This window comes from Tachypleus tridentatus, chromosome 12, assembly GCF_004210375.1.
Source record: "Tachypleus tridentatus isolate NWPU-2018 chromosome 12, ASM421037v1, whole genome shotgun sequence".
NCBI classification, from domain to species: Eukaryota; Metazoa; Arthropoda; class Merostomata; order Xiphosura; family Limulidae; genus Tachypleus; species Tachypleus tridentatus.
The window spans coordinates 128,936,961-128,951,251 of NC_134836.1; the positions used below are offsets into that span (position 1 = coordinate 128,936,961).

The 14,291-nt window shown below is 33.5% G+C and overlaps 1 protein-coding gene across 4 annotated transcripts in view; it reads right to left on the reverse strand.

The window, feature by feature from the left end:
• Window positions 1–14,291, reverse strand: part of LOC143234668 (mucin-5AC-like) — a 121,207-nt gene that overhangs the window by 11,418 nt on the left and 95,498 nt on the right. For all 4 annotated transcript variants that reach the window (XM_076472207.1, XM_076472206.1, XM_076472205.1 and 1 more), the window contains 5 exons: window positions 8,177–8,215; window positions 7,396–7,640; window positions 6,242–6,344; window positions 3,871–4,041; window positions 2,117–2,248 (listed from right to left, as the gene is read on the reverse strand). In XM_076472207.1, coding sequence (XP_076328322.1) covers window positions 2,117–2,248; window positions 3,871–4,041; window positions 6,242–6,344; window positions 7,396–7,640; window positions 8,177–8,215 — 690 coding nt within the window. The remainder of the gene's footprint in view (window positions 1–2,116; window positions 2,249–3,870; window positions 4,042–6,241; window positions 6,345–7,395; window positions 7,641–8,176; window positions 8,216–14,291) is intronic.

Below are 14,291 nucleotides of genomic sequence, written 5' to 3' on the forward strand. Positions count from 1 at the left end.
GGAAGAGAGGAATCTAAATCTGGATAAGATTGGTATCTTGGATGAGATTGGTTCTTATACTATGAAAGAGAGAAATATCTATGGACTAGAGAGAGAATCTAAATCTGGATGAGATTGGTTCTTATACTATGAAAGAGAGAAATCTAAATCTGGATGAGATTGGTTCTTATACTATGGAAGAGAGGAATCTAAATCTGGATGAGATTGGTTCTTATACTATGGAAGAGAGGAATCTAAATCTGGATAAGATTGGTTCTTATACTATGGAAGAGAGGAATCTAAATCTGGATAAGATTGGTTCTTATACTATGGAAGAGAGGAATCTAAATCTGGATAAGATTGGGTGCTATATAGTGCAGAGGAGAATTTAAACTTGTATAAAGTTTGTTGTTATACTGTGGAGAAGAGAACGTATACCTGTATAAAGTTGGTTGTTATATTGTGGAGAAGAGAACATAAACCTGTATAAGGTTGGTTGTTATATTGTGGAGAAGAGAACATAAACCTGTATAAGGTTGGTTGTTATATTGTGGAGAAGAGAACATAAACCTGTATATGGTTGGTTGTTATATTGCAGAGAAGAGAACACAAACATGTATAAGGTTGGTTGTTATATTGTGGAAAAGAGAACACAAACCTGTATAAGGTTGGTTGTTATATTGTGGAGAAGAGAACATAAATCTGTATAAGGTTGGTTGTTATATTGCAGAGAAGAAAACAAACCTGTATCAGGTTGATTGTTATACTGTGGAGAAGAGAATGTGAATCTGCATAAGGTTAGTTGTTATAATGTGGAGAAGAGAATGTGAATCTGTATAAGGTGGTTGTTATAATGTGGAGAAGATAGCATATACCTGTATAAGGTTGGTTGTTATACTGTGGAAAGAGAAATGTAAAGCTGTAGAAGAATTGTTTATACAGAATGGAAAGCGGAATGTTAACCTCTCTCAATGTTTTTGTCTGAATCTCAAGCACTCCTACCACTAGATACAGGAACTGTTCCTCTTTAGCATGGTATGCTGTGTTACCTTTCATGTGTACATTGGTGACAGGGATGTGTTGTATGTATGTGGATAATTTTGGGTGAGCTGTCAGCACAGTTTGTGCATTGTAATGGTTACTGATCCACTGAGAGCTGTAGTGTTCATAACAAATGCTACTGCTGTGTCAAACTGCAATGGTCATCCAAACTTTTGGGTCAGCATATGGTATGAAGTTAAACATTTGTTTTCCCTAATATTGTGGTAATCGATCATAATGGCTGGCAGAAACATGTCATTTGCCAGCTCACTAATTGGTCCTTGGTTTCCCAATTCTCCTCCTCTATTGGTCTTTTAAGGTCCCTCACTAAGTTCTGTTGCTCCTGCATCTATTTTGTAAATGTACCATTGTATGTAGGCAATAAATGAACCATTCACTTGTTCACTGTTTAGAACTCCTGTTGCTAGCCATATCTGCCCCAATATGGCAGGCAAGTATTTGAAGATCAGTAGCCTGTCAGAATATAATTACTATACTTGAAATGTGTAAGTAATGTGATAACAGGACTGAGGAACACATCAGAAACATCATAGTTCAAGATTACTGAATTATGGAACACACCAGAACCACCATATCTTATAGATATGAAAGAATTATGGAACACACCAGAACCACCATACCTTATAGATATGAAAGAATTATGGAACACACCAGAACCACCCTCACACATATATGAGCATTATATAGAACAAAAAAAACACTGGCTTGAAGATAAGAGATTCAAAATTATACACACTTAGACTAATGTAGATAAAAAATATTAAATGCTTAACAACTGACAAGTTAGAACTTAAAAGTAATTTCTAATTCTAATGTTGATTTATGTTCATGCTGAAATACTGTAACTTTTGAGTAAGATTTATTATGCTTATACCTTTCTTTTAATATTTTCATAGTTGTACCTAAAAAGCTGAAAACACGCTACAGTGTCTGTAAATGTTCCAGAGAAATAAAGTTTACTTACAATGTAGGTATTCTACAACTGAGCTTGTGGAGAGTAATTTTTCGTCAAGAAATGTTTAAGATATAGAAATGTATGACTCAGATATTATTAAAAATAAAAACAAATATCTACCAGGACAAGGACAAAGAAGTCTGATTTCATAATCATAACATCCTTCATCTCCATTTACATTGTTCCAACAATGCAGTCCAGTTTTTAAATCACATTCTGCATTCTGACCAGCATCTACAGAGCTTTCTTTACCTGTAAAAGTAATAATGTCCTTTTATAGCTCATCAACTCTTGTGGCAACATGTCTAACAATATTCAATGATAATACAATGTCTAAATCATTCACATTCAGTGATAGCCTTATCAAGTGTGAGACAACAAACAGCAAGGTATTAATATTACAGTGTTAGTGCTTGTCTAGCAAGTGTAAAGCCACATACAGCGATGTAATCAGATTAAATAGTCAGTGACAACCTTATCAAGTGTGGGACAACAAACAGCAAGGTATTAATATTACAGTGTTAGTGCTTGTCTAGCAAGTGTAAAGCCACATACAGCAATGTGATCAGATTAAATAGTCAGTGACAACCTTATTAAGTGTGGGACAACAAACAGCAAGGTATTAATATTACAGTGTTAGTGCTTGTCTAGTAAGTGTAAAGCCACATACAGCAATGTAATCAGATTAAATAGTCAGTGACAACCTTATCAAGTGTGGGACAACAAACAGCAAGTTATTAATATTATAGAGTTAGTGTTCGTCTAGCAAGTGTAAAGCCACATACAGCAATGTAATCAGATTAAATAGTCAGTGACAACCTTATCAAGTGTGAGACAGCAAGGTATTAATATTACAGTGTTAGTGCTTGTCTAGCAAGAACAATGGCACAAACAGCAAGGTAATTATATTAAACAGTCAGTGATAGCCTTAGCAAGTGTAAGGCCACACTTATATTATACACTTAGTTACAGCCTAGACAGGTGTGAGACTGTAGAATGTAATTTAATCAGGAAACAATGCTTGTGTAAATAGCTTCAAGGTTGTATTATGCAGGTTAAAATTTTAAGCCTCTAAGCAGTTATGGTAAAAAGGAATTTACTAGTCTCTGAAGTCTACAGCAAGTACATCAGAGTTTAGAACAATGTTACAATTGAATTCATCATCATTTATCTGAAAAACTTTTATTAAATGTGGAAAAAAGTCTCTTAAGTTCACTGTACCATTTCAATCATCCAAACAAAGAATAATTTCATTTGTTTAATCTTTTCTTGCTTTTTAGAAGTTTTTTAATAAAAATTTACAAATTTTAGTACAACAGTAACAGCAACAATAAACACTTCACATGTATACACAGTCAGTAACAGCAACAATAAACACTTCACATGTGTACACAGTCAGTAACAGCAACAATAAACACTTCACATGTGTACACAGTCAGTAACAGCAACAATAAACACTTCACATGAACACACAATCAGTAACAGCAACAATAAACACTTCACATGTGTACACAGTCAGTAACAGCAACAATAAACACTTCACATGTGTACACAGTCAGTAACAGCAACAATAAACACTTCACATGAATACACAGTCAGTAACAGCAACAATAAACACTTCAAATGTGTACACAGTCAGTAACAGCAACAATAAACACTTTAAATGTGTACACAGTAACAAACATCTAATTTTTGGATAAAAAGTCTGAAAACAAACAGAACAAAAGTAAAAGATAAACAAGAAAGAATGAGATAATGCAACAGTTGTACTGTTTATGACAATACTAATAAAATAATTGTGAAAAAAGTTTGGAGGTGACCATTTATTTTAAAATAATTACGACATTGTAACTATGTCTTTTGACAACACTTACTTGAAACCACTCTACATTCAATTGCCAGAGGGTTAGAGCATAAACTATATTTCAATCGAATTTCTGTTAGATCTTCCATGTCGCCACTTCCTGATAATGGGGAATCAATATTGATCCAATTTGTCCAGCACCTATTTTGTTCAGCATGAGTTGGTGTTGGTTGAGTGAATACTGTGGAGAAAACATATCAAGTGGAAAGCTCCAATTATCTTAATGTAACACTTAATGAAAGCGATTATGTTACTTTTAACTTCTCTTGAAAATTTACTTTCTATAAATTTTACTAAATACTTGAATGATCATAAATCCATTATGTTAAATTTAAAACAAGTGAATTTTTACATAAAATTTATGAAAAAAATGGCTTATGTATACTGCTCAACATTGTAAACACTATGGAATCTTTATGGTATACATACTACTGCTCTCAAAGTACTTAATGTATGTTCAAAAATTTGGCAAAATTTCAATAAATATTATGTCGTTTGCAGAGAAATAAATTGGAAGTTTTTAATTAAATATATTTACTAAAAATATGTCCGTATACATGGAATTAAAGATTGACTGCTAAAAGTGCAAAGTGATTTTCATGTGTAATGGATTTACTGTTATATATTTATTATCGTTTCAGTTTGAAATATATCTAGAAATGTATGTTACTTACAATGTTAAATTTGTATTGGAAAAGTGCCACAATATATGTTTTACATTGTTGCAAGATGAACTTTCGAGAACCTTGCAACATGTGGAGAGACAGTATAATATTGTTGATTTGTTACAGTTAGTATACTGTAATCCTCGAAAGCTACAACTGTGATAAACACTTATTAATTGAAAAACTAAAGATATTTGACTAGGAGCGTTTATAGATTTCAAACATTATAAACCATCTAACTTCAGAGAATTAACTTCACATGTTAGTATTTCTATGATGAAATTAGATATTTTTTGTTTGTGAAACACTTATGTGTCCTTAGTGAAGCAGCTAGCTAGCTTCCCTTTGAGGGAAGTGTACTTGTGTATCAACACAGATTAATTTGCTCTTCATGAATGTTGATAAAAGTTTCAGTTCTAGAGCAGATAGAAGACTCAGTATTTTTCTATGTTGTATATATTTCTATGTTTTGTATATAAATTGGTATTTGTAATTATTATAAACTGTATTGTTGTTTGTGTATTAAAATATATTTGAGTTAAGAATGAAAATTGTGAGTACCAATCTTGTTGGAAAATATCATTATTTGATACATGTCAACATTTAATTATCTTATAAATTAAAATTAAAGTTTCTGGCTATTTGAAATTATCATAAATTAACATAATAAATCTGAGACTCATTCAAGATAAATTATAATACATATGTTAAAATTACAAAATATTATTCTTCATCTGAAACATTTTTAATTTTATTTGAAAAATCTCCAAAACCTCCTTGTAAAGAATTACATGAAACACTGGTCGTATTTTTGTTTAAGTTTTTGTACAATTAGTAAATTTCAAAGAATCCTGTAACAACAAAATGTTATACCCATGAGGATTTTGTTAAATAGACAGTTTCAAAAAAGTGTTTAAAAGTCCAATAAACAATTAATAATGTATTTGAAATTATACCCCTAAATTCTGCTAGTTTTTGAGCAAGATGGAAATTCATTAGATAAATTAATATGTCATAGCCACTAGGTTTAAGTTAGCTCAGGATACTTATCATAACATTAGATATGTTTAACCCTTACTTAATACTTACTAGATACTTATCATAACATTAGATATGTTTAACCCTTACTTAATACTTACTAGATACTTATCATAACATTAGATATGTTTAACCCTAAATAAAGTTTAAATACTAGATTGTAAACATTTAAGCTTTACTTGGTAGCTTGAGTCATACAATTCATTAAAACAATAAATTGTTAATCTATAAAACTATATATATTAGTTCTAAAGGTATAGTAGCAAGTATAGTTTAATATTGTGATTGAAGATTTTATGGCAGGTTTCTGAACAGATGTAATTAAAGATGTAACAGGTCAGATGTAATTAAAGTTCCTAAATGGTTTCTTTGAAACAAACATGTTTTTATTTCCATTTAACTTATCACCTGCAACTACCCTTTCCAGTTACAACTGAAATGGCAAGTTTCATTTGGAAAAATTTTCCTTCACAGGTATGTGCATACAAAAAACAGTAAGATAACAATATCTTAATCCAGTATAAGAAATTATCTTCCTTAATCAGGTACATACACAGATTGGTAGGTTTACTGTGGCAAGTTTCATTAGTATAAATTACCTTCCTGAGTGAAGTGTGACATGTTTTCCAGGTTCATACGTACTAAAGTTACTTGTATTTCAATGTATTTGGTACTCACCCTCTTTAGTGGGCGTTTCTCCACAGTGGGGTATTGGTATACATATTAAATGATTGTCTTGACATTGGCACTTCTGGCAATTATAGTCAATAACTCTACCAGGCTTCATGGAAAAGTGAAAAATATATCCAAATATCAAAAAGTATCTACAAATTATTGTTGTTCTAAATGAGCTTGAAATAGTACTCAATAAGAAACCAATATAATTTAGGTTTACCAACTGGGTACTTGGTAGATTTTCTGAGATAATTAAAAACAGAAACTACAAGTTACAGTTTAAATTATTATATGTAATTAAACTGCTGATCAATCAACAGAAATTTCATGAAAGGACACTCGTGATCACAAAACAAATGACTTCATCCTTTAAGTTTGTGATATCATACACATGGTGAATTAATAGACAGATTCAAAGTCACATCTGTATTTGTCTTTAGCATTCATATTATTTATCACATATATGTATATTAAGCATAATACAATATATACTCCTACCTAATAATTAATCACATCTCTAAATACCACTAGATATATTAATCAAAAACTTTCCAGTGAGATAAATGTTAGGTTAAGTATTTAAAGAGTTGTTGACAATATAAAATATAAAACTGAATACAATAATCAAAAATAAATGAAGATTGTTCTTTTCTACCTAAAACGTTTTGTAGAGCGTTTAATACAGATAATGATTCTGGAACACAGAGAACTAAATCTCTATTACAAAATCTCTTTAAAATAAATTTTACAAAAAGCAATCAGGAGAGTAAATATATGATTAATATGAACAAATTCCATATACAAGAAAATAAATGCTCCAATTAAAATAACCTTAATATACCAATGTGTGAGAAAAAGTTTGCAATGGTCTCACAAAATCTATTGATTGAATATTGTTTCTTACATCCATATATGTCTATACGTAAGCCATCTTATATACATTTCCTTCAACAATCTTGCAAATGTTTAGTACAAATTATAGTAACTGATAATTGGAACCTGATGATGACTTAAGTGGCAAAACTATGATCATGATTAAATAGTCAAACAAAGCCATGTATATCAATGTTTATGATAAAGCAATCTTAAGACATGCACCAAAAGTAGTATCTGTCATCTTAAAGACCATCATCAATAGATATTCTCTCATAACTTACAGATAGAATTGTTCCATCAGGCAAAACACAAGTGCACTCCTCCTTACGCACACATGTGGAATAGTCTCTCCAGACATAGGGGGCACTGCAGGTTTTGGTAGGTCGGCATCCTGGAATACACAGGTCTGAAGGAGTTCCAAGGACACACTTTTGTTCCTTGACAAGAAGGTTAAAAAAAGACTGGCAAGTCTGATTGCAGCGGTAACCACAGTCATCATAAACTTGAGTTAAAGGACATGGAGAAGCTAGAAAACAGTAAGAGTTTAGTCTTGTAATAGATGTTTTTAATAATATACAAAAATAATTAAGCTTAACAATGTACTCAACACTCTTTAATTATAAGTGAAATTTTGAGGAATATAAAACTGTAATTGTATAACAGAAGACACGTCAGAATTTGTTGAGTGAACCATCATAAAACTGAGATATATGTAACACTAGTAGTTGTTACAAATATAAAGTATAAAAAATTATTAAATTTTTAACAGTATAATTGACTGGCACAGTAATCATAGTAATTATATCCTGGATGATGAGAAACCCACTTGAAATTAAAATATATCTCAGAACAGCTGATATGGGTATTAACACTTTTACTGATTAGGAAAGAACAATGTTTCAACCTTCCTAGGTCATCTTCAGGTTAAGAACCTTAAGAATCTTAAGGTTAATACCCATACCAGCTATTCTGAGATACGTATGTTTATTATATATGTATTAAACTAGAGTACATAACAACAACTGCTAATTTTCCGTACATATAACATACTAAAAAGCTCACTTGTAATGACAGGTTGTGGTGTTGTTGTCTTTGGCTTGACTGAAAAAAAAAGAAAATTTTATGCTAGCCTTTTGCAGTTAAATATATATACACATAAAACTGTGTGTACATATTAAACCATAATACACAGTAACAACTGGTTATATGACATGTATATTAAATTGTAATACACAGTAGCAACTGGTTATATGACGTGTATATTAAACTGTAATACACAGTAACAACTGGTTATATGACATGCATATTAAACTGTAATACACAGTAACAACTGGTTATATGACCTGTATATTAAACTGTAATACACAGTAACAACTGGTTATATGACATGTATATTAAACTGTAATGCACAGTAACAACTGGTTATATGACATGTATATTAAACTGTAATGCACAGTAACAACTGGTTATATGACATGTATATTAAACTGTAATGCACAGTAACAACTGGTTATATGACATGTATATTAAACTGTAATGCACAGTAACAACTGGTTATATGACATGTATATTAAACTACAATACACAGTAACAACTGGTTATATGACATGTATATTAAACTGTAATGTACAGTAACAACTGGTTACATGACATGTATATTAAACTGTAATGCACAGTAACAACTGGTTATATGACATGTATATTAAACTGTAATGCACAGTAACAACTGGTTATATGACATGTATATTAAACTGTAATGCACAGTAACAACTGGTTATATGACATGTATATTAAACTGTAATGCACAGTAACAACTGGTTATATGACATGTATATTAAACTGTAATGCACAGTAACAACTGGTTATATGACATGTATATTAAACTGTAATGCACAGTAACAACTGGTTATATGACATGTATATTAAACTGTAATGTACAGTAACAACTGGTTATATGACATGTATATTAAACTGTAATGCACAGTAACAACTGGTTATATGACATGTATATTAAACTATAATACACAGTAACAACTGGTCATGTGACATGTATATTACAGTATAATACACAGTAACAACTGGTCATATGACATGTATATGACAATGATAATCCATAGCCCAAGAAAAAACTATTGTTCTTGATCCCCAAACAATAGTCACAGATGAAACTGAAAACAATGAAGTCCACGGACAGAGGAAGAACAAGCAATAGGAACAGGATGAAGGTAGGTATGTGTAGCAAAGAGTACATGGGAAACACAGTAGGTAGGCACGCATAAAACACCACTTGGGCACGCATAAAACACCACTTGGGCACGTATAAAACACCACTTGGGCCCGCATAAAACACCACTTGGGCACACATAAAACACCACTTGGGTGCGCATAAAACACCACTTGGGCGCACATAAAACACCACTTGGGTGCGCATAAAACACCACTTGGGTGCGCATAAAACACCACTTGGGTGCACATAAAACACCACTTGGGTGCACATAAAACACCACTTGGGTGCGCATAAAACACCACTTGGGTACGCATAAAACACCACTTGGGTACGCATAAAACACCACTTGGGTACGCATAAAACACCACTTAGGTACGCATAAAACACCACTTCGGTACGCATAAAACACCACTTGGGTACGCATAAAACACCACTTGGGTACTCATAAAACACCACTTGGGTATGCATAAAACACCACTTGGGTGCACTTAAAACACCACTTGGGTACACATAATACACCACTTGGGTACACATAATACACCACTTGGGTACACATACCTGTCTCAGAAAGGTGGATTGAGTAAAGAAAGTTAATATTTTCCTGCACAAAAAATGTATTTCTGTTAATATTTGCCTCCCCTACACTACAGCTTTATTTCAACGAAAATTTCTCTTCTCTGTCCATCTAAGCATTGGTAGGAATCTGATGTAACATGCTCCAGCCATTTACCATGTTATATTGCTCAAAACAAGTTAAATCTTGTGATTTCCTTTACCAACATCAATGCACCTCCTTTCCAGATACATATGCTAAACATGAAGTTGTTCTTCATCCTGGTGAATTCTATGAGGGTTGCTAATTGGTTGCTGGGAATGCCTATTAATGGGTTTGGGTCTCGGATATAGAGTTCTCGGGCCACCTTGCAGGCTTCAGTGATTGGGACTACTGAAAAGAGGGATATGGCATCGAAACTGGCCTTTAAGGCTTTGTGATTAAGTTGATTAAGGTTCAACAACCAGAACTATATACAAAAAAATGGCCTAAGCATGAGCAATCCAGTATCATCAGTTCTAGTCAATATTTTTATGACACAAGTTGAAACACAAGCAATTAACACAATATTACATTCACCACTATACTGGTACAGATATGTAGATGACACGATTGTAGGATTCACATCCACAAAACACATACTTAATTTTTTCAATCACATTAACTCCATACATCCCAACATTAACTTCACATGTGAACAGGAAGAAAGCAATCAAATATCATTTCTTAACCTCAAAATTACAAAAACTGACACACAATTTAAAACAGGAATCCACCGAAAAATCACCCATACTGGACTATACATTTCTTGGGACTCAGCACACAAAACAAAACAAAAACTCAACATACTATGAGACCAAATAAACACAGCCATAAGACTATGCTCACCAGATAAAATTATGACGAATTAGACAAAATAAAAAAATACTTCATCAACATCAACAAGTTTCCTCTGCAAACTGCAGAGAACATTATATGCACACACCTAGACAAAAAGCAAAATCAACCAACAAAAGTAAATATATTCCAACATCAGGAAACCATATACTGCTACATACCATATATTCCCAACATCAACAGAAAAATAACCAACATCTGGCAAAAACTAGTAACAAAACATGACACTCCAGTTAGTACCAAATTTATTCTAACACCAGGCACAAAACTGAGGCCTATACTATGTAAAAACTACACTGACAAACACAACACCAACATTATTTATAAAAAAAAAATTGTGATAACTGCCACGACTTCTATATTGGAGAAACAAGTAGAAAAATGGAAACCAGATTCAAAGAACACAAAAAGTCACCTTCACATGTTTTCGAACACTGCAAATCAAATAAACACAGCATAACCATAGAAAACACCCAAATGCTAAATAAAGAAACAAACATAAACAAATGCAAAATTAAAGAAGCCTCACTTACACAACAACTCAAGCCCAAAATAAACCAATACAAATGAACACCTTTATACCTATATTAATAAATATATCCAACATTTAAGCATGCCCTCTACATTCCCACACTCAATTATACAACTGCCTCCAAACATGTGGTCAGCTACCGGTCAGTAACTGTTTCTTTCTTTGTGAATCTGATGATGAATAATGAAGGTCAAAACATTGTTCGCTCCTCTGCTAGTGCTTACTCTACCCATACCAGCTATTTCTAAATATATAATCCCTTCAAACTACTGCTGGACCTTCACACTGCTCAAAAAGTGTATACACAGATAAGAGATGTACAAAAATGAGATGCACTAATAGCACACAAGTGGAGTAAACACATTTCTGGAACAGGTATGTTCTTGGCTCAGAAATCATGAAATCTAATTCTGGGGTGGAAAAGGTTGACCAGCCTCTAAGGCAAAACCCTAATACTGTTAGAGGAATATGTCCAAGCTAAAACCAGACAGACACACTTTACTGAAATTACAGGGATATGGACCCAACTTTAGATTCACAGTGTAATGGCTAGGGCATAAAAAACAGCTCTATATTTTATCTTGTTTAGTAATGTGCTATGAGTAAAACTTAACCTAAAAGTTACAGAATGTTGCATTTCAAGCCACCAGAATTACAGAGAGAAGGCAAGTAACACAAAAGTGGACAAACACTCACCTCATCTGAAGAAGTGTAAAATGCAGCAAACCAAATTCAGAATTAAGGGACTTGTCAAGCCTCTCTCAACCTGATAAAAATTGAGCTTCCCTGGCATGGGATTACAAACAAAAATCTTAAACTCCTCAATTTGAGAAATAAGGCAACATCTCCTGTTCCCACAATTAAGAGAAGAATTTGGAACAAACTAAATCCAACCAACAGCACAGGAATCGATGTTCCATGTACAAAATTATGAAAAGTCAAAGATCCTGTTCAATGATCACTGAAATGAAAAGAACGACCAAAAAAGACAAGTCACGCTTAACTTGAAAGGTTTGGTTTTGAATTTCGTACAAAGCTACACGAGGGCTATCTGCACTAGCTGTCCCTAATTGGACTAAAGGGAAGGCAACTAATCATCACCATCCACTGCCAACTCTTGAGCTACTCTCTTACCAATGAATAGTGGTATTGACCATCACATTATAATTCCCCATGGCTGAAAGGGTGACCATGTTTGGTGTGATGGGGATTCAAATCCTAACCCCCTGATTACAAGTCAAGCACCCTAACCATCTGGCCCAACTTAAAAGGACAGTAAACAAGAATTATGAGGAGATAAAACATAAGTGGAATGGTAAAGAGTTCTTTGAACAAGAAATGCAAGCATATCCAAACATGAAAGTCCAACAGACAACAACAGAAGAAAATGCATTATAAGAGAAAGGTGATATTCAGAACATGACATCAGAAGTTCAAATGGTGAATGAAATAAGGCATGGAGAATCACTGTGATATTCAAATTAAGAACTTGTTGGAGATTAAACAAAACGTTACACAATGGGTTATCTATGCTTTGCCCACCATGGGTATCAAAACCCAGTTTCTATCATTAGAAGTTCACAAACATGCTACTGTGCCACTGGGGGCCCACCTGGAAAGGATGTTGAGAATGGATAACCTGAAATGGTATCAGAAGCAAAGACACAACCAAGAACTCAAAAACATTACATTTCCCACAAATACAAAAAAAGTAGCTGATAGAGCTGTCTTATACAGGAAAACAGACAAAGGTGCCAAACCTATGTTGAATAATCATGTCAGAAATTGAGAAACATGTGGCACAGAGGGGCAAGAAAGATTAAAACCATGTCCGAGAGATCCAGACGACAAGCAAACCATTTCCACTGATAAACGTCCAACAAAAAATGCTGAATGGACCTGGTAAATAAAGATGCAACCCAAGGAATCAATCCCTGATTTTGTGCCATGGACTGCATAAAAGCCTGGCATGAAGCTGATGACTGGTGATCACAGGATGAAAAAAATCTGACATAAGAGACATGAATATAGACGAAGCAGAAAAGGTTGGCACCTGTGGAAACCAAGGATGACCCAGCCAATGTAGTGTCACCAGAAGAACTCAACAGCATGAGGATAAAATAAATGCAAGAACTTGGGATAGCAGACAAATTGGAGGGAACACCTAAAGATGAAGATCTATCCAGTTCTAGTTAAAACCATCTATGTCCAAATCCAGAGTGTGAGGTATAGAAAGCCAGAAAGACAGTGTGTGACAAAAGAATCAATCTGAGATGTTCCAAAATGAGAGAAAGTGTAAAATAATTGCATAACAAACATTCATTTGGTGGGAAGAGCTCTGTTAGGACAAAATACGTGATCAGCTGTTAAATTCAAATGAGAAGAACAATCCTAACTTTGTTGGCTCAAAATAGAAGATCCAATACATGAATACAAATAGACCTGCAGATACCTTGCTAGGAAATATAGGAGACAATAGTGGAACTGTCTGAGTGAAGCATCAACACCTTTCCTCACAACAATACAAGAGCCAGAAACATGGCTTGTCAAACTGCTAAAAGCTCGAAAAGACTTGTATGGAGAAAAGATTCTTCATCTGTCCAGAGACTGTTGAATTCCATATCCTCCCTACAAGTTCCAACCTTGGAGATATATATCAGTGAAAAGATGCACTTCTAGACATGAAGGCATAAATGAAAAACCCACTATCATGTTATACCTATCCAACTGCTACAAGACTGAGCAGGCTGGAAGCCAATAGAGTCACCAGGCAATCTAGCACATCCATGCAATTCTATTCCATAACAGCAGTGTCAGGCCTACAACCTCAAAAAGGAAGAAGAAGATCTAGCCTCTGAGAAGCTAGATATATGTTCTCCAAGCAATTGAAAGCTGAGACTTGCTGATCTGATAAACATGGAAGACAAGGTACAGCAATACCTTCTCTCTAATAATAAGCAATATGTCT